The 17,876-nt window shown below is 51.9% G+C and overlaps 1 protein-coding gene and 1 pseudogene across 1 annotated transcript; one reads left to right on the forward strand and one right to left on the reverse strand.

Moving 5' to 3' along the window:
• The window catches only part of LOC135306122 (zinc finger protein 11-like), a 322,458-nt pseudogene that overhangs the window by 236,661 nt on the left and 67,921 nt on the right, over window positions 1-17,876 (forward strand).
• LOC135305631 (olfactory receptor 14J1-like) lies at window positions 10,137-11,173 on the reverse strand. Its single transcript, XM_064429369.1, has one exon. The coding sequence runs from the start codon at window positions 11,171-11,173 to the stop codon at window positions 10,241-10,243; it is 933 nt and encodes a 310-aa protein (XP_064285439.1). The 3' UTR covers window positions 10,137-10,240.

Here is a 17,876-nt window from a genome sequence, read left to right on the forward strand (position 1 = left end):
GAGCATCCTGCTCTGGGCAGCTGCTGAGCAGGTGGATGTGCCAAGGCTGGCTGCAGGCTGGGCACATGTCCTGCCCTCCTGCCCTGCTCCCAAAGGCAGCACTGATGGGCAGCTCTGGGCACAGCTCTGGGCACAGCCAGCATGGCCTGGGCACCACGAGCAGCTGGGACAAGGGGGCAGGAGCCCTCAGCTGACGGGCAGTTTCTGCTTTCTCTCCTTGCAGCCGGGCTCTGCGGATGCTGAGGCTGCTCTGGGCTCTGCCAGGGCTCTGCTGGAGCTCAGCACGGGGCCGGAATCAGCCAAAGAAGAAATGGTGTCACCTGCAGCACAGACTTGCTTGAGCATTTTGGCAACACAGCTCAAGTTTGCAGAGTGTACACCTCCAAGGGAAAACATGACACCTCCCAAAAATTGAACTTGTTCAATACCTTCTGAAATGAAATCAATCTGGGAGGACTGCAAATGACATTTTTTCGCTTGCTCAAGCTGTAGCTCAGCCCTTCTCTGAACAGTTCTCTCCCCCACCTGCCTTTTACTTCTCAACTGCTCCCTTTTTTTCCCCCCAGTGAATTCCCAGCCCGTTGCTGTCTCCATCACTTGCTGGCCTTCCTTGTTGCCCCTGACCACAAGGAGGGCTGAGCCCCAGGTTTAGGGACTCATGCTGTCCCTGGCTGAGGAGCAGCAATGTTTCAGAGGTCCAGTGGCATTTTAGTGTCATTCAGAGCCACTCTCCAGCCGTCAGCTCTCCTCACTGCTGAGTTCCCACTGCCTTCCTTGTCCTTGCAGCAGGATGAGCTCTGTGAATCCCCTTGAGCCTCCCCACTCTTCCCAGCCCACGCAGCCACCTCAGTGAGACTGAAGCTGAAGCTTCTCTGTCTCCTCTGGCACTCCAGTCCAGTCCCCTGTGTGGGGAGCCCCAGCCCCAGAGCACAGCACACAGCAGTGCAGTCCGGGCTGGAGCAGCTGCCCTGCAGCCCTGGCTTGGCTGTTTGTGGCAGCTGAATGCTCCCTGTTTCCAGCTGTCCCTGCAGGATGGCCCCAGGGCAGAGCCCAGCCGGGCTCCCACTGCAGCCCCTGGAGCTTGGGGCAGACAGTGCTCCCAGAGCTGAGGTTCATGGGGAGCACCCGGAGCTGTGCCTCGCACTCAGTGCTGGCAAGTGTTGTGTTCTCATCTCCTGCAGCCTGTTGGGAAAACAACCTGTGCTGCCAGACCAGCACTGCCCATCTGGGCAGGGACAAGGCTGAAAGGCTTTCCCATTCCAGAGGATCCTGCACTGAGCCTTGGCAGGGCCTGGCAGGGCTGGAGCCGGGTCTGGCCTGCTGTCTGGGACTCGCTGCCCACCAACCGCCCCCACCCACCATGGTCCATCCTCTAGAGACAGAAGGGTCTGTGTGTGCCAGGGGTTCTTGGATGTCTCTGTATCCATGGACAGAAGGCTCTGTGTGTGCCAGGGGCTCTTGGATGTCTCTGTATCCAGGGACAGAAGGCTCTGTGTGTGCCAGGGGCTCTTGGATGTCTCTGTATCCATGGACAGAAGGCTCTGTGTGTGCCAGGAGCTCTTGGATGTCTCTGTATCCAGGGACAGAAGGCTTTGTGTGTGCCGGAGTTTCCATAATATCTCTGTACCCATGGGTATGGGATGAACATGGACAGTGAAAGTGTCAGTACCGTTGCTTGCACACTCCTTCCTTTATGTACAAGACACATCCATGCACACCCCCACATATTGGTATATTAATAGGATAGGCATGGATAGAGACTTCGCACAGAGCTCTTACTTTGGCATAACTCACCCTTTAGCCAGAGACCAGAGGATTTTTAACCCAGCTCTGTGTGAGAAGATGTCCAAGATCTGAAGGAGCGGTATTCAGAAGCAGTTTCAGGATTTCTAGGCAGGAAGTGGAGCTCACAACCATCCACATAACTCACCATATTCATCGGGATGGGCTGCTGCTTCTTTAGGAATTTGGCCCAACGCAGACATAAGACTTGGAAAAATCCCAGCTCTCTGTGGGTTTGCGCAAAAGGGGGAGCAGCACAAACACTTTGTGCCTGCCTGGGGGACACAAGGCCCAAGGAGCTTTGCTGGCAGAGGGTGACCTGGGCTGGAGGCAGGCGAAGTTCCATTCCATGACATCTCAGAGTGGCACAGGACAAAGGTCCAAGTACCCCCAACCCCACTGATGAAGTCCTTAGAGCGCTGCACATCCTCTAGGAAAAGCTGCTGTCAGACAATCTACTGGGATTTATAACTTTCTTTTGCAACACTTTAAATCCAAATTTCAAACTGCAATATTTTTACACTCCAGACACAGTAATGCACAAATGCATAAGAGATCTTTCAATTTCCTATTGATTCAATCACAATTTAGAATAACATAATATTGCAAACACACCCCTGAATGTTTTAAAAAAGGGATGCTGAAGTCAGTAAGACGAATCCATGCCATCAGAACATTTACAGAGTAACTGATTTCTCTTCTTAAGAAGATCAGTTACCTCTTAATCCAAAGTTAGAGAAGATTTTCACTACACATTTGTTTTTTGGTTTTATCTTTCATGGTTTTTTATTTTCTTTTTTGTCCAGTGTTTTTAACAGAGAACTCGTCCTACAAAAGGAATGTACAGCAAAATGAGAAACATTTCTGATAAACAATGAAAATGTAGGCTCCTCCTCTGTTTACTTTTCTCTGGATACACTGAAGAAAAAAATCTAGCAGATATGAGCAGAGGTGTGAAGTGTTTCATTTGGACTGTGCTGGAGTTCAGCACTGCTGACATCCTGATCCAGTCAAGAGCTGCAGAATTCTTTTGTAGATCTCGAACCTGGTGTTTGCAGGCACAGCACCTGCAGTGCTGACGCACCAATGCACACGAATAACTCTGTTATTCCCTCTCAGAATTCAGGCTCTGCCCCAGCACGAGGTGCTGCAGCCCTTTGCTCCTGGTTCCCATGTGGAGCAGCTCCCTTCCTGCTGGCTGAGCTGCTCAGGCAGAGCCCGGCAGCTCCTGGCCCTGCAGGGCTGAGAATTTTCCCCATTGCTGGGCACAGACTGATGGAGCAGCACTGCTGAACATGGGGGCACACCCAGACAGACCAGGAGCAGCTGCCTTTGGCCACCTGAGGCTCCAAGGCCCAAACTCTGAGCAGCCAGGGCTGGAAGAGACTCGCAGGCTCCCTGTTGGCTGTGCTGCCCCACTTGTTCCTGGCCCAGCTTTGCTTGGGGCAGAGGGAGAACAACGGGCAGCTCCCTCCCAGCCCAGCCCAGGGACCCCTCCAGCCCCGGGGCTTGGGGCACTGTCAGCACCTGCTGCTCCAGCCACCGCTCCTGCTGGCCCTGACAGCAACACCCAAACTGGGGCTGATCCCGAGGGAGCAGCAGCAGGGCCTGGATCTGATCCCTGACTCTGGGCCAGGGCTGGACAAATGACCCCACAGCAGCAGCAGCAGCAGCAGCAGCACATGGAGCTGACTTTCAGCATAGCCCCTGCCACTCTTCCGTCCCGTGTGCAGCAGTGTCACAGCAGCCTGAGGCACCTGGGAGCCCCCAGTGCCAGCAGGGACTTGAGATGGCAGCCCTGGGCTCCTGGAGGTTGTGCAAGGAACAGAGCTGGGGACTCCCTGTCCATGGGGAGCTTCCAGATGGAAGAGGCTGCTGTGCCCAGGCAGCTCCAAGGCCACAGCAAGGAGAATCTCAACCACTGGATCTGTGCCAGTCCCACAGTCCTGGGCAGCAGCCATTGAGCCCTGGGGGAACAGAGGGCACAGCAAGAGGGACAAAAACCAGGCAAGGTCAGAGACTGGAGAGAGCCAGACCTGGGACAGGAACAGCTGCTCCATTGCACTCTTGGAGAAAGCTCTTGGCTGGTTCAAAGCACTGAAAGGCATGAAGGGCAGAGAGGAGGCCACAGCAAACAATGCTCCTGTTTCCACACCCTCCCCTCTCTGTGTCCCAGAAGCAATTGGATGGACTGTGTTCTTCTCTCCAAGTCGTCTCGTTCAGCATGAGCAGCTTAGCACCAGGACTGCATGAGCTGAAGCCTCAGGCCACAAGAGCTGAGCAAGAGGAGACTTTCTGAGCAAATGAGTGCTGCTCAAATGGACCTAGCTGAATTCAGCAGATAGAATCCTGGAATCACAGCATCCTTTCTGTTGGAAAAGACCTCTGAGCTCATCCAGTCCAGCCGCTCACCCAGCAGTGCCAAGCCCAGCACTAAACCACATCCCTGAAGTGCCAAGGCCTGGACAACAGCCCTGAGTGAGGCCTGAACAGCAGGCCTTGAACCAAAGGTGGCCTCTGGATGAACCTTCCAACCAAAGGTTATCTTTGCATCTGCTCACTGATGAAATATGCATGGTCATTAGCACTGTGATAGATGTAGCCACTCCTTAGTGACACATGTATTGACCTTTCTGTATTTAGAAGCCAGACAAGGCCATGAAATCTGACATCTGGCCTTGTCTGGGGCTGAAGGATCAAAGTCAGCTCCCTTGGTTCCTCCTGAGGCCCTGGCCAGGCTTTGGGACGAACCCAAGAGGAGGATGAAACCAGATGTTCCCGCACTAGAAGTGCTGTCAGTTTGTTCATTCAGCACTGTCAGAGCTGGGCCCTCTCCCAGCGAGGTTGGAGCCTCACCTGTGGCTGGAGGCAGCTGCAGGAATTCCCAGTGTCCAGGAGTGGCTCTGCAGCCCTTGGCTGGGACAGCTTCCCCCAGCTGCTGTGTGGATCTGGGGGATGGTGAAGTCTGAGGTTAACTGGTGCTGGATCTTTCTTAATCACTGCTGCAATCTTTGGTGCTGATGGTTGGGTGCATTGCTGAGCTGCTCCTTTTGTGATCCTTTGCTGCTTTGAGCTGCAGTAAATGACACTGATTCCTTCAGTTGGAGTCTGTGCCTTTGGTGCTGATCCTGCCCACTGGTAAAACAAAACTGACACAGTCTGGCCAGATCACAGCAAAATGTCTCTTGTTAAATGTAAATGTGAGGAATCAGTGTCATCAGAAATTCCCAGATGGGAAGCCCTTCCCTGGAGTTGGCTGGCTCTGGAGTGGGCTGAGGTCGCAGCACTGTGTGAGCAGTGGGGCAGTTGGTTAAAAGAAGCTGAACCCCTGGATGTCTTAAAAGGCATCCAAAAATTGCATACAGAAAAGGAAAAGAACTTGTGGGTTTGGGCAGACAACGATGGATTTGTTAACAGTACATTGGAAACAGCACCTTCAGGAGGGACAGTTCTTGTTGGAATACTCCCACATGGAGCAACAGAAGAAGGTTTTAATCTTGAGCTCCGATGCATTTGTGCAAGTGATACTAGTAACACTAATAGTAATACTAATAGTAATACTAATACTAGTAATAAATATAACACAAAAATTTATATTTATATCTGTATAATTAAAAATGGATACTGTGAAATAAGGCTGACACTCGTAATATGTCCGCTTTGGTTGCTCACTGTAACACTAAATACCCTACATAAAATGACTAGCCAAGACCCAGCTGTCAGTGCTAAACTTTGCGAGATAAAGGAGGAAGGGATGAATTTGGCTATTTTTATAGGATTTGCTGATACTGTGATGGGGAATCCTTTGTCTGTTAGTGTGAAAAATACAATTATTAAGTGTGCTGGGTTTTTCATATCCCAGACAATCCACAAGCTGCAGGATTGGTTGAATGGGTGTAGGGGTTATTAAAAGAGCAGTTGACAAAATGAGGAGATGGGAACCTGTCCCCATGGAGAACCCCTCCTCCAGATGTGCTCCATGCCCTTAACAGTGGCCCACCGGGGAAATGGAAACCCCTGGCTGTGCACAGCTGCACCCAATTTGCAACTACAACCAGGGGCATTGAGGCTTGGACTGCCAGGGAAATTGTTGTGGGTGTGATGGCCCCTGGCAGGGCCAGCCCAAAGGCTGCAGGGCTGGACCTTCATGCCTTGGAATTAATTAGGATAAATCAGAAGCAAATGAGAGTTATAAATACCAAAACAGTAATTCAGATTCCTCCAGGACACTTTGGTTTGGTAACTGCTCACTGGAGCTTGGCCTTGAAATGTGTTCATGTCATGGGAGGAGGAACTAATGCAGATTATCAAGGAAAAATTAAAGGAATTGTGTTAAAAACAGTGAACAAGATTGGATTATTCAACTACAGAGTAGCACTATTACTGATATTGTCAGTTTTTAAAACAATTGGAAAAAAGGACATCCGTCTCAAATCACTGCTGTTGGTGTAGATAAAGGGTTTGGATCCACCAGTCCTAATAAAGGAGCAAGAGTGTGGCTCCATAGGCCAAAAGGTCGTCCAGAGGCAGCTGAAGGAACAGCTCTGGGGAAAGACAGCACTGTTTGAATCCTGAAACCTGGGCAGGAACAATGGGAATGTGTCCCTGCAGCCAAGTGTGAGAACAAGGAGATATTACAGGATACTATTTTACACATCCTGCCAGACCAAATCTCCCTGTTTGCCCCAATGACCCCTTTGGAAAATGCTCTGATCCACAGGGCTCCATGTGGAGGCTGCTGTGACACTGAGGGACTTGCACACAAATTCCATCCAGGAGCCTGGGTGCCCCTCATGGACTGGGATCCAGCCCCCTTCCAGCCAAAGGGGAAAGGGCCCCACCAAGCCTTGTTAGCCACAGACACCGTGCTAAAGCTGAACAGCAAAGGACTTGGGGGCATTATTCTGGAATTAACACAGTGCCAGCTCCATGGACAACAGAATTATTGTTTCTAACCCAAATGAGACTGAGGAAAAAGAATGATTAACCGTGTCACTGAAGTACTGCTGATGTCTGTAAATTGTATCTTGAGAGTCAGCCAGAATCTTTGTTTGCCACGAACACCTCTACAGTTTCCCCAAGGATTCGTCATTAAATTCTTATGAGAATGTAAAGGTTAAAGTAGCCAAAATACTCAATGTAACTAATTGCTGTAAATGTTCTTAGATGATGTTGGGAGGAATGGGGTTCCCTTGGAGGGCCCAGGGAGGAGCCCTGGATCCATCAGCACCCCCCAGTGGGAAATAGGAAATCAGACCTTTGGTACTGGGAATGGGAGCTGCTGCGTGTATGGAGACTGCCCATAAACAGCTTCCTAAAGGATGGTTTGGGTCCTGTTTCCAGGCAATGCTGATGCCTCCCATGAGGGTCCATCAGCAAGAACCACAAGGAAGAGTTGGGGCCAAGAGAACATTTTCCACCCAAGGAGTGCTTTTGATCTCAGAAAACCAAAGATTCTGGTTCACCCTGTGCCTCATGTCCACTGCCCTGTCCTGCGGATATTACAGTAATGATTATTAGAAGAAATATTAGATTATTAGAAGAAATAGCAAATGATACACTTAAAATGTCCAATCGCACATCCCAGGAGCTCCAACAAACACAAATGGGGCTCTACAGAACCACACAGCCTGGGATTATCTGCTTGCTGGCCAGGGAGGAACCTGGGCTCTCATGGGACAGGAATGTTGCACTGCTATCTGATGGGTTTGAAAGCCAGCAGTCAGGAATCACCTTGACAGGAAAAGCAGTAGAAGAGTGCCAGCAAGAAGAACATTTTTCTTGGTGGCATTGGCTTCATGGCTGCCAAATTGGAGGCTGCTGTGTAATGCATTTGTGGCAGTCACTGTCATCACTGCAGTGTGAACACTTGGTGTGTTATGATTCCATGTTGTTGTGACACTGTGCTGGAAATGGAGTAGTGAGACATGTCTAAAAAGAGACACAGTCTCAAGAAAAAAGGGACATTTGATAAAATAACAGGGAATAGCAATTAATTAGGGCTGTTCTAAAAGGAATGTGAATTATAGCTCTGAGTACTGAACAGCACTTAAATAAAGAACAAGAGGCAATGCCTTTATGACTAATACCTAAATCTAAACTGTGTTATTGAAAGAATTGTTATGAATTGTAGTTCCTCTACAGGTTAAAGGACAAATTGAAGTCCTGAGGCCTCAGCACCAGGCCCTGACTGAGGCCTGAACAACAGGCCCTGAGCCAAAGTTCAGCTCTAGATAAACTTTGCCACCAAATCTTATATTTGTATCTACTCATTAATGTATCACTATGAGGAATATGATCTCTGTATGTGTTCATTGGTGAAACATGGATTTACCTTTCTGTATTTAAAAAACAGACAAGGCCCCATCTGGCCTTGTTCGGGGGCTGAAGGATCAAAGTCACCTCCTTTGGTTCCTCCTTGGGCCCTGGCCAGGCTTTGGGAGGAACCCAAGAGGAGGATGAAACCAGATGTTCCCACACTAGAAGTGCTGTCAGTTTGTTCATTCAGCACTGTCAGAACTGGGCCCTCTCCCAGCGAGGTTGGAGCCTCACCTGTGGCTGGAGGCACCTGCAGGAATTCCCAGTGTCCAGGAGTGGCTCTGCAGCCCTTGGCTGGGACAGCTTCCCCCAGCTGCTGTGTGGATCTGGGGGATGGTGAAGCCTGAGGGGACCAGGTTCTGCATCTTTCTTAATCACTGCTGCAATCTTTGGTGGTGATAGTTGAGTGCATTGCTGAGCTGCTCCTTTTGTAATTTCGGAATTTACATTATATAAATTAGACTATTCCTTCAGTTGGTGTCTGTGTCTTTGGTGCTGACCCTGCCCACTGGCAAAACTGACCCTGTGGGCTCCACAGAACTGCAGGAACTGCAGGCACTGGAGGTCAGGGACAGCCACTCTGGGTCTGGAATGCTCAGCAAATGCTCAGCTCGGGCAGCTCCTGCAGCCCCAGGGCCAGCCCCGCTGCCCGGCCCAGCAGCAGGGTTGGCCCCGGGGCTCCTCAGGCAGCTCCTGCTGGCCCAGGGACAGGCCAGCCTCTTGCCAGGGCTCCTCTGCACACCCACGGGCTGCTGCTCTGCTCCTGGCCCATGCCAGCTGACCCCAGAGCCTTTCCCAGGGGAACACGTCTGGGCTGGCCCCAGCAGCCGTTGCTGCAGCCCCTGCCCTGCTGCCCAGAGCCCCGAGCTGGGGCTGCTGCTCTGCAGAGCACGGGGGCTGTGCTGCCCGGGGCCCTGGGCTGCCTCTGCTGGGCTCTGCTGCTCAGCCTGGCACACAGAGGCAGCTGATGGTGCCCCCTGCACTCACCCCCTCCCACACAGGCTCTGCGGGGCATGGAGGGGGCTCAGAGGTGCCTGCCTTGTGCCAGGGCTGCCAGAGGGGCTTGGGGCTGCCCTGGATCCTCCTGGGGGAGTTCCCTGAGGCTCAGACCAGGCAGTGCCCAGACTCCTTTCCCTGGGCCTGCTGTGTCCCTGGGCTGCAGAGCTCTCCTGGCTCACAGCAGACATTCAGTCCTTGGTCTCGGGGTGACCCCAGCCTGGCCAGGCCTGTGCCCAGTGAGCTCCACTCCCTGCTGCTCCCTGGCACACACTGTCCCTGCAGGTCCCCTGTGTTCTCCTGGCAGCTCCCAAGGCCCTCCAGACAAACCTTGCCCTGCCATCAGCCCTGGCACAAGCTGCAGAGCCCCAGGAAGGTTCAGCACAGACCATTCCCCATCTGATGGGCACTGGCCACCCACAAGCAAAACCTGACCCAGACCTGAGTCCCCGGACGGCCCCAGTGAGACCCTGATCTCATCCCACTGAGCCCTGGGAGAACAAGGAACACAAGGAGCCTCTTGAGAGTCCTGAGAGTGACTCTGGAGGGGAGCAAAGCCTTCCTGCCCTGTGCTCAGGAGATGCCCTTTGCTGGTGGAGCTGCTGTGCTGGAGCCCAGCTGTGTCCCAGCAGTGCCCATGGCCTGTCCCTGCCTGAGGGCACAGCACGGACACGCAGCAGGACAGTGACCAAGCTGCCAGAGCACTCCAGCCTTGCCCTCACAGCAGGGCTGGGAAGGGGAGTGTGGAGTTGGGCAGAGCAGATGTGGAAAGAGGCAGGGCCATCGTCCCTGGCCATGCTGCTGTGCTGGGAGCCCCTTCCCTCCACCTCTGCTCATAGGCACTGCCCCTGCAGAGCCAGAGAAGGGCTGAGGAAATGCCTTGGAGACACAGCTCAGGACAGCCACTGGTTTTTATTCAAATGCACAGGGAACAAGCCTCCTGAAAGTCTTTGTGTTACAAAAGAAAAGTAGATGTTCATGGAGAAATACTCAGAGTAGTACTACAATATTGTATAAAAAAAAAATTAAACACAGGAAAAAAGAATAAAAAAAGGTCCCAATGAAAAAATTGACAAATAAAAAAATAAAGGCCAAGATTGTAAGGAGTGACATTCTGAATGTTCTGGAGCAGAAAAGACGGACTTTATTGTCCCTGAAAAGATATGGTCATCATTTTCTGCAGGGCATCCTGGAGCTCCTGGTTCCTCAGGCTGTAGATGAGGGGGTTCAGTGCTGGAGTCACCACTGAGTACAGAACAGAGACTGAGAGATCCAGGGATGGGGAGGAGATGGAGGGGGGTTTCAGGTGAGCAAATGCTGCAGTGCTGATAAACAGAGAGACCACAGCCAGGTGAGGGAGGCAGGTGGAAAAGGCTTTGTGCCGTCCCTGTTCAGAGGGGATCCTCAGCACAGCCTTGAAGATCTGCATATAGGAGAAAACAATGAACACAAAACAGCCAATTGCTAAGGAGACTGAAAACACAATGAGCCCAAGTTCCCTGAGATAGGATTTGGAGCAGGAGAGCTTGAGGATCTGGGGGACTTCACAGAAGAACTGGCCCAGGGCATTGCCATGGCACAGGGGCAGGGAAAATGTATTGGCTGTGTGCAGCAGTGAATAGAGAAAGGCACTGGCCCAGGCAGCTGCTGCCATGTGGGCACAAGCTCTGCTGCCCAGGAGGGTCCCGTAGTGCAGGGGTTTGCAGATGGACACGTAGCGGTCGTAGCACATGATGGTCAGGAGGGAAAGCTCTGCTGAGATGAAGAACAGAAAGAAAAAGAGCTGAGCAACACATCCTGTGTAGGAGATGTTCCTGGTGTGCCAGAGGGAATTGTGCATGGCTTTGGGGACAGTGGTGCAGATGGAGCCCAGGTCGCTGAGGGCCAGGTTGAGCAGGAAGAAGAACATGGGCGTGTGCAGGTGGTGGCCGCAGGCTACGGCGCTGATGATGAGGCCGTTGCCCAGGAGGGCAGCCAGGGAGATGCCCAGCAAGAGGCAGAAGTGCAGGAGCTGCAGCTGCCGTGTGTCTGCCAATGCCAGCAGCAGGAAGTGGCTGATGGAGCTGCTGTTGGACATTTGCTGGTGCTGCACATGGGGACCTGTTCATGGAGAAAGGACAGTGCCAAGTCAGGAGAGGCTGCTCCGAGCCAGTCCTGGACCATCCCCTTTAGCCTGTCCTGCTGGGACTCACACACCCTTGTTCCTGCTCAGGGAAAACCTTCCCCCACGTCCCTGCCTGAGCTCCAGTTGTGCTGGCTGAGTGTGCCAGGAACAGCCAGGGCTGTGTGTGGGGGCTCTGGAGGAGCCTTCCCTGCCCCACTGCCCTCAGTTTGTGGCCATGTGGCAGATGGACAAGGCTGGATATTCAGGATTTATCAGGGAAATCTCTCCTAATGCAGAAAGGCTTGGTTGCATCTGCGATCACAGTTATAAAGGAAATAGATATCAGGAGTTGCTATAAGGAATTGTTTTCCTACCCACACATGATTCCTGGCTCTCTGAGGTCAGAAATCCCCAGCATTTCTGTTGCACTCAGAGTTTGCCACTGAGGGATGGGAGAGGCTGAGGGAAGGTGAGGGGCTGGATGGGCTTGTTCCCAACTGCCCTGGCTTTGCACCTTTGGCTGCAATCAGAGCACAGTCACAATCCTGGGTCAGCCTGGGATAAACCAGACCCTGCCCAGAGCAGAGGGATCTCTGAATGTTTCAGCCTCCCTAAACATCTCTGGGCAAGGTCTCAGCACCCCCTTGTGCCAAGGACACTCACGGCTCCCTTGGCAAACCCAGCAGCATTTCCTCAGCTGTGGCAGCTCTGCCCTTCCCCATGGGACATTCAGGGAACTGCCAGAGGCTCTGGCACAGATTTGCACCCAGGAGGGCAGCTCAGAGCTTGGAAAGGCACAGCAAGGAGATCCCTGGCTGTGCCCATGATGGGATCTCAGGGAGGGGGCTCAGCTCATTCCCCTTTCCCATGGACTGCTTTGCCCACAGCCCCACAGGTCCCAGGGAAGCTTGGACACCCCATTCCCATGGACAGCCCTGTCTAGCAGGAATGCCAAGGGCAGTGCCTGACTCAGCTGCTGCAAATGCCAGAGCCTCCCTGAGAGCAGCAGATAACAGTGACAATATCAGGGCAAGGCAGAAACAAGAGAAGATGTTGTGGTGCTGTGCCTGAGAGGGCAGGGCAGAGACAGCCAGGCACTCAGGACAGTGCTCCCTGTGCCCAGCTGTGCCCGGCACCTCCCACACACCAACAGTGCCCTCCTGCCCCAGCACTGCTCTGTTCAGCCCCCTCTCCTTCCCTGAGCATCTCCCTGGGCTTGGACATTCCCTCCTGAGAGGAGCCTTGTCCCTGCCAGCGCTCACAGAGCCCATCCCACCCTGTGTGCCCTGGCCCCGGCCCTACAGAAACCTGCCTGTGTGCAGGGTCCTGGCTGGGGCAGGCTGTGTGTGCAGGTGGGCAAGGGCAGCTCAGGAGAGCCCTGCTGGGCCCTGCAGAGGTGATGCTGCTGCTGTCCAGGGCTGAGGGCCGTTTGGGAGGCTCCCAGCAGAGAGACTGACCTGCCAAAGTTACAGTTCCGGAGTCTCTGTAAATGTTCAAACACTGCTTTGATGATCCTGTGTGTCCCATTCAACTCAGAATGTTTTGTGATTCTGGGATTACAATTCCTGGTCTCCTTCTCTCATTCCCCTGTTGTCTCTAATCAGAAGAGAAAAAAAACTCTTGCAAAGGTGTTTAGAACAGTAAAGGAAAAAAACAGACATTTATTGGAAGATTTCAGGTGTCCAAGTGGGGATTGGGCACAACTGATTTCAACAGTTCATTAAGGTGGATTAATTAGGATGTTTAACAGAAACATCCAATAGGAGATTCTGTTTCCCCAGTTACACACAGTTGCTCAACTCATAGGAGTTGGTCCAAGGGTTTCTTTGCCATCACTTTTTGTTGTGACTGCTCACATTCTGGTCAAAAACCAAAATGTTCTTCTAGTAGGTCCTCTTCCTGATAATAAGACTATACAGTATCAGGAATGTATTTATACAGTCAGCTTATTGTTCTAAATTCTAGGAGAAAGGTAAGGAAATGTACTAGAGTTAATTATGGATTATAGTTAAAGAAGTATGTAATAGTTGTTTAATTGACTTAATAAAGAGTTCAATAAAGTTATGTAAGGATTATAATTTTAAAACTATATAATAGTAATTTTCAGAGCTATGAATATATGAAAATGTATCAAAATAAAAAATATTTTTGTCCTTACCCCAACTTTCCCATCCTTCTCCAAGCAGGAAAAGGAAAGCTCCTGAGCTTTCCAGCAACGTCAGGCTTACCTTCCTTGGGCAGTGTCCCCCGGAGCTGTGCCCAGGCTGCTCTGGAGCTGGGAGCAGCCCTGCCCCACCCAGCCCCTCTCAGCAGCAGCACCTGCCCTGCTCAGGGTGGCTCCTTCCCCCCACAGCTTCTCCCCAGTGCTGGGAGCAGCTCCCCGGGCCAGCTGAGAGCTGTCCCTGGCAGGCAGCAGAGTCCCTGCCCCAGCACAGCGCCCTGGGCTGCAGGAGCCTGCTCTGCAAGACAGCCCTGGGCACCCCTGGCTGCTCTGCACAAGAGAAAATCAGAGAATGTACTCACAGAGTCTGCAGGCATTGGGATGTTTCAGCTTTAGGAGATCACTCCAGGAGCTGCAGCTGCATTGTCCTGCAGCCAGAGGTTCCTGTGCCAAGGGCTGGCAGTGATTCTGCCCCAGGCACTTCTCAGCACCTTCCCAGCCCTGACTGATTGAAGCTCTCTGGGCTGTGCCTGGGGAGGCTGCAGGCAGTGCCCCAGCCCTGCTGGGCTTGCAGAAGAGCTGCTCATCAAGAGAAATGTGCTTTTGAAGCTCTTCTTGGTTGCCAGGAGCTGTCTCTGTGCCAGGAGCCCAGCCTAGCTCAGCAGCACAGACACAGCAGCAGGACTTTAATGACCCTCTGGGGCTTTGTGCTCAGGCCCTGAACATCAGTCCCTGAGAGGCAGCTGAAGAAACCTCTCCAGAACTCCAAGTCAGAATCACACTCCAAAGTTTCTTGGACTTTTAATGGGTCCCACTGAGGGACACAACTGAGAAAGTGTCCCCAGGCCCCAGGCAGAGCAGAGAACTGGAGGCACTGATGACAGGTGGGGACAAAGAGAAGCCAAGTCTTGGTGCCCTGGGGCACAGCAGCAGGGTCTGTGCCACCAAGGGCTGGGAGGAGACACCTTGTCCTGAGGCCCTGGGGCCTCCTGGCACAGCCCCAGCCAGGCTGGGCACTGTCAGCCCCTTGTCCTGCCCTCAGCATCCCCCCCTAGCCCACATCCCAGTGGCCTCAAGGATCTGCTGGAAGAAGTCCCTGGGGAGCCTTGCTCAGCAATGGCTGTGGGGGCTCCTGAATGCTTCCAGGGACTGCAGGTTTTTCAAAGGACTTTGGGTTTTGCTTTTGCCTTGGACTCTCTGAGAGATTTGTGCAATCATGGCCTCCAATTATCTGCTGTAATTAGTCCCTGGAGAGGCTTTGTCAGTAACAACACTCAGTGGGGCTCATTAATGCTTCAAGATACTTTAGTTATTTTAAGGTACTTGGTGTTTCCCTTTTGATACAGACTCTGGGAGAGGTTTGTGCAAGCATGGTCCCAATTATTTGCTTTAACAAGTCCATTGAAAGCTCTGTATGGACACTCAGCGGGTCTCATTAATACTTTGAGATACTCAAGGTTTTTAAGGGTACTTTTGAATTTCCTTTCTCACACTGAGTCTCTGAGAGGTTTTTTGTGCCATCCTGGCTTCCAATTCTCTCCTCCAAGGAGTCCATGAGGAGCCTGTGTTGGGGGTGGACCTCAGTAAGACCCATTCATGCTTTGAGACACTTCGGATTTTTTGTCTGACTTTGACTCCTGGAAAGGTTTGTGCAATCTCCTCTCAGGCCCTGAGGTTCCAGGCCTCAGCTCCAAATGCACCATGGGGCTCATTAGGAACAGGAAAGTCCTGGCCAACCATGGCTCTGCCTTGATTTCCCTCTGCTCTGGGGCAGTTCATTAAGTGGTTCTTTTTGTCGAATTATGGAGAAATATTTTAAAAACTTCCATAAAATCCAAATTGCTATTTTAATAGGTGCATTTTTCTCTTTACAGAAGAGGTGATTGCAGCATTCACTGATTGAAATTGATCCTGGGTCTCTTGTGAGATTGACTGGCCTGCTCAGAGAAGCCGTGCCTTGAGCTCTGACGCAGCGTGGACAACCTTGCTCCACATTCCCCAAGCCCATCCTGTCACTCCTCAGTCACCTGGGACCTGCTTTGCTCAGAGAACTGGCTGCACACAGCCAAAGAGGGGTCATCTTCTATTGTATTTTGAAGCAATCTAAAACTCCTGAGTTTCCCCATTGAAAACAGACATCCTCCACAAGTGTGTGCCAAGCCCAAGCTGCCACCAAGGAGGTTCCCCCTTCCCTAAGGCAGAACCCTGCAAGGAATATTTTAGACACACAGGAAGTTCTGCAATAAACACAAATCCAGAGTTTGTTCAGGGCAGAATTAGACCAATTCCTGACGGACAGACCAGCTTTGAACTCCTTGCAGCTGAAAGCTCCGAGTTGGGAGGTGTGGGAGAGACCCAAGAGTGAGGGAAGGGAAATGCAGAGCACCCAGCAAGTGCTTCTGTGCAGACAGGCTGTGGGGAAGGGCACTGCAGACCTGCCCTGGGCCAGCTGGGAGGGTGGATCATCATCCCAGTCTGCACTGGGCCATTACAAGACACTGTTGGATGGACACTGCACCGACCCCAGTGCGCCAGCCCATTGCTCAGGGCTGGTGTCACTGCCCAGAGCCAGAGGGGATCCCTGGCTGGGGGTTTGTGCCATGGCCACCTGCCCTGTGCCGCGCTGGCCGCTCAGGCACCAGGAACCAGCAGCAAAGGGCACTGCCAGGGCCAAAGGCCAGGTCAGCCAGACAGAAAGGGGCAGTGCTGGCACTGTTTCCATGGCAGCCCTCACTGGTGGTGACACCTGGGTCACCTGTCCTGGCAGCTGCCATGGAAAGCCCTGGCAGGGACTGAGGGCACAGACACTGGCACTGAGACACGGCTGGGCCGGGTGCTGAGCACAGGGCTGAGCACGCAGAGATGGTTTTGTTCTTGCTGAGCTGCAACAGAGCCAAGGCCTGTCCTGCCCCTCCTCCAGCCACCCTGGGCAGGGGCTGGGCTGTGGGGGAGCTTGGCAGGGGACACAGCCAGGACAGGTGACCCCAACTGACCCTGGGGATTCCCCAGACCACAGGACATCATGCTCAGTGTATGAAGTGGGGGGAACAAGGAACACGGGGGGAATGTTGGAGTGGGGGTTTTTGCCTTCCCAGGTAACTCTTAGGCAAGAGGGGGCCCTGTTTCACCAGCGGGCAGTGTCAGTACCAAAGACACAGACACCAACTTAAGGAATCCTGTAATTTATATAATGCACAGCTGCAAAGAATTACAAAAGGATAAGCTTAGCAAAGCACATAATCATTAGCAAAGAATTACAAAAGAAGCTCAGCAATCCATCCAGTCATTACTAACAAAGATTGCCTGCAGTGATTAAAGAAAGGTCCATCACCAGTTACCCTCAGACTTTACCATCACCCAGATCCACACATCAGCTGGGGAAGCCAAGGACTGCAGAGCCACTCCCAGACACTGGGAATTCCTGCAGGTGCCTCCACCTTTGCAGGCAAGGAGCCTCCAAGCCCACTGTGAGAGGACACAGCTTTTACACTGTTAAACAAACAAACTGACATCACTGCTAGTGTGGGAACATCTGGTTTAATTCTCCTGATTGGTTTCTCCCAAAGCCTGGCCAGGGCCCCAGGAGGAATCAAGGGAGTTGATTTTGATCCTTCAGCCCCAAACAAGGCCAGAGGAGGCCTTGTCTGGTTTCTGAATACAGAAATAGAAATCCATGTCTTATCAAGGAACACATTCACTGTTCATAATGCTTTGTTAGGGAGTGGATACAAATATAACATTTGGTTGGAAGGTTCATCTAGAGATGAACTTTGCCTCCAGGCCTGTTCAGGCCTTGCTACTTGGATGGGCCCTGAGACCTACAATGAACTACAAGCTTCATAACCATTCTTTCAATAGCACAGTTTAGGTTTAGATATTAGGCATAAAGGCATCTCCCCTTGTGCTTCAATTAAGTGTTGTTAAATTTCATTACTCAGAGCTATTCACATTCCTTTTCAAACATGCCTAAAGAGTTGCTACTATTCTCTCTTCTATATCAAATGCCTCTCTTTTCTTGAGACTGTCTCTTTTAAGACAAGTCTCAATATTCCACTTCCCATCACAAAGTGTCACAACAACTCGAACATAGAATGTCAGAGTGCACACCAAGTGCACACACTGCAATGATGACAGACACTGCCACAAATGCATTTCACAGCAGCCTCCTTTGGTAGCCATGAAGCCAATCCCACCAAGAAGAATTTTCTTCTTTCTGCCACTCTTCTCCTGCTCCTTCTCTCAAGGTGATTGCTGACTGTTGGCCTTCAAACCCATCACTGACAGCAGTGCAACATTCCTGTGCCATGAAAGCCCAGGCTCCTCCTTGGCCAGCAAGCAGATAATCCAAGGCCATGTGGTTCTGTGGAGTCCCCATTTGTGTTTGTTGGAGCCCATAGGATGTGCTACTGGACGTTTTAACAGCATCATTTGCTACTTCCAATAATCCTTTCAGCTTATTCATGTCAACTCCACAGGACAGGGCAGCACACATGGGGCACAGGATGAACCAGAATA

Source organism: Passer domesticus, chromosome 8 (genome assembly GCF_036417665.1).
Source record: "Passer domesticus isolate bPasDom1 chromosome 8, bPasDom1.hap1, whole genome shotgun sequence".
Lineage (NCBI taxonomy): Eukaryota > Metazoa > Chordata > Aves > Passeriformes > Passeridae > Passer > Passer domesticus.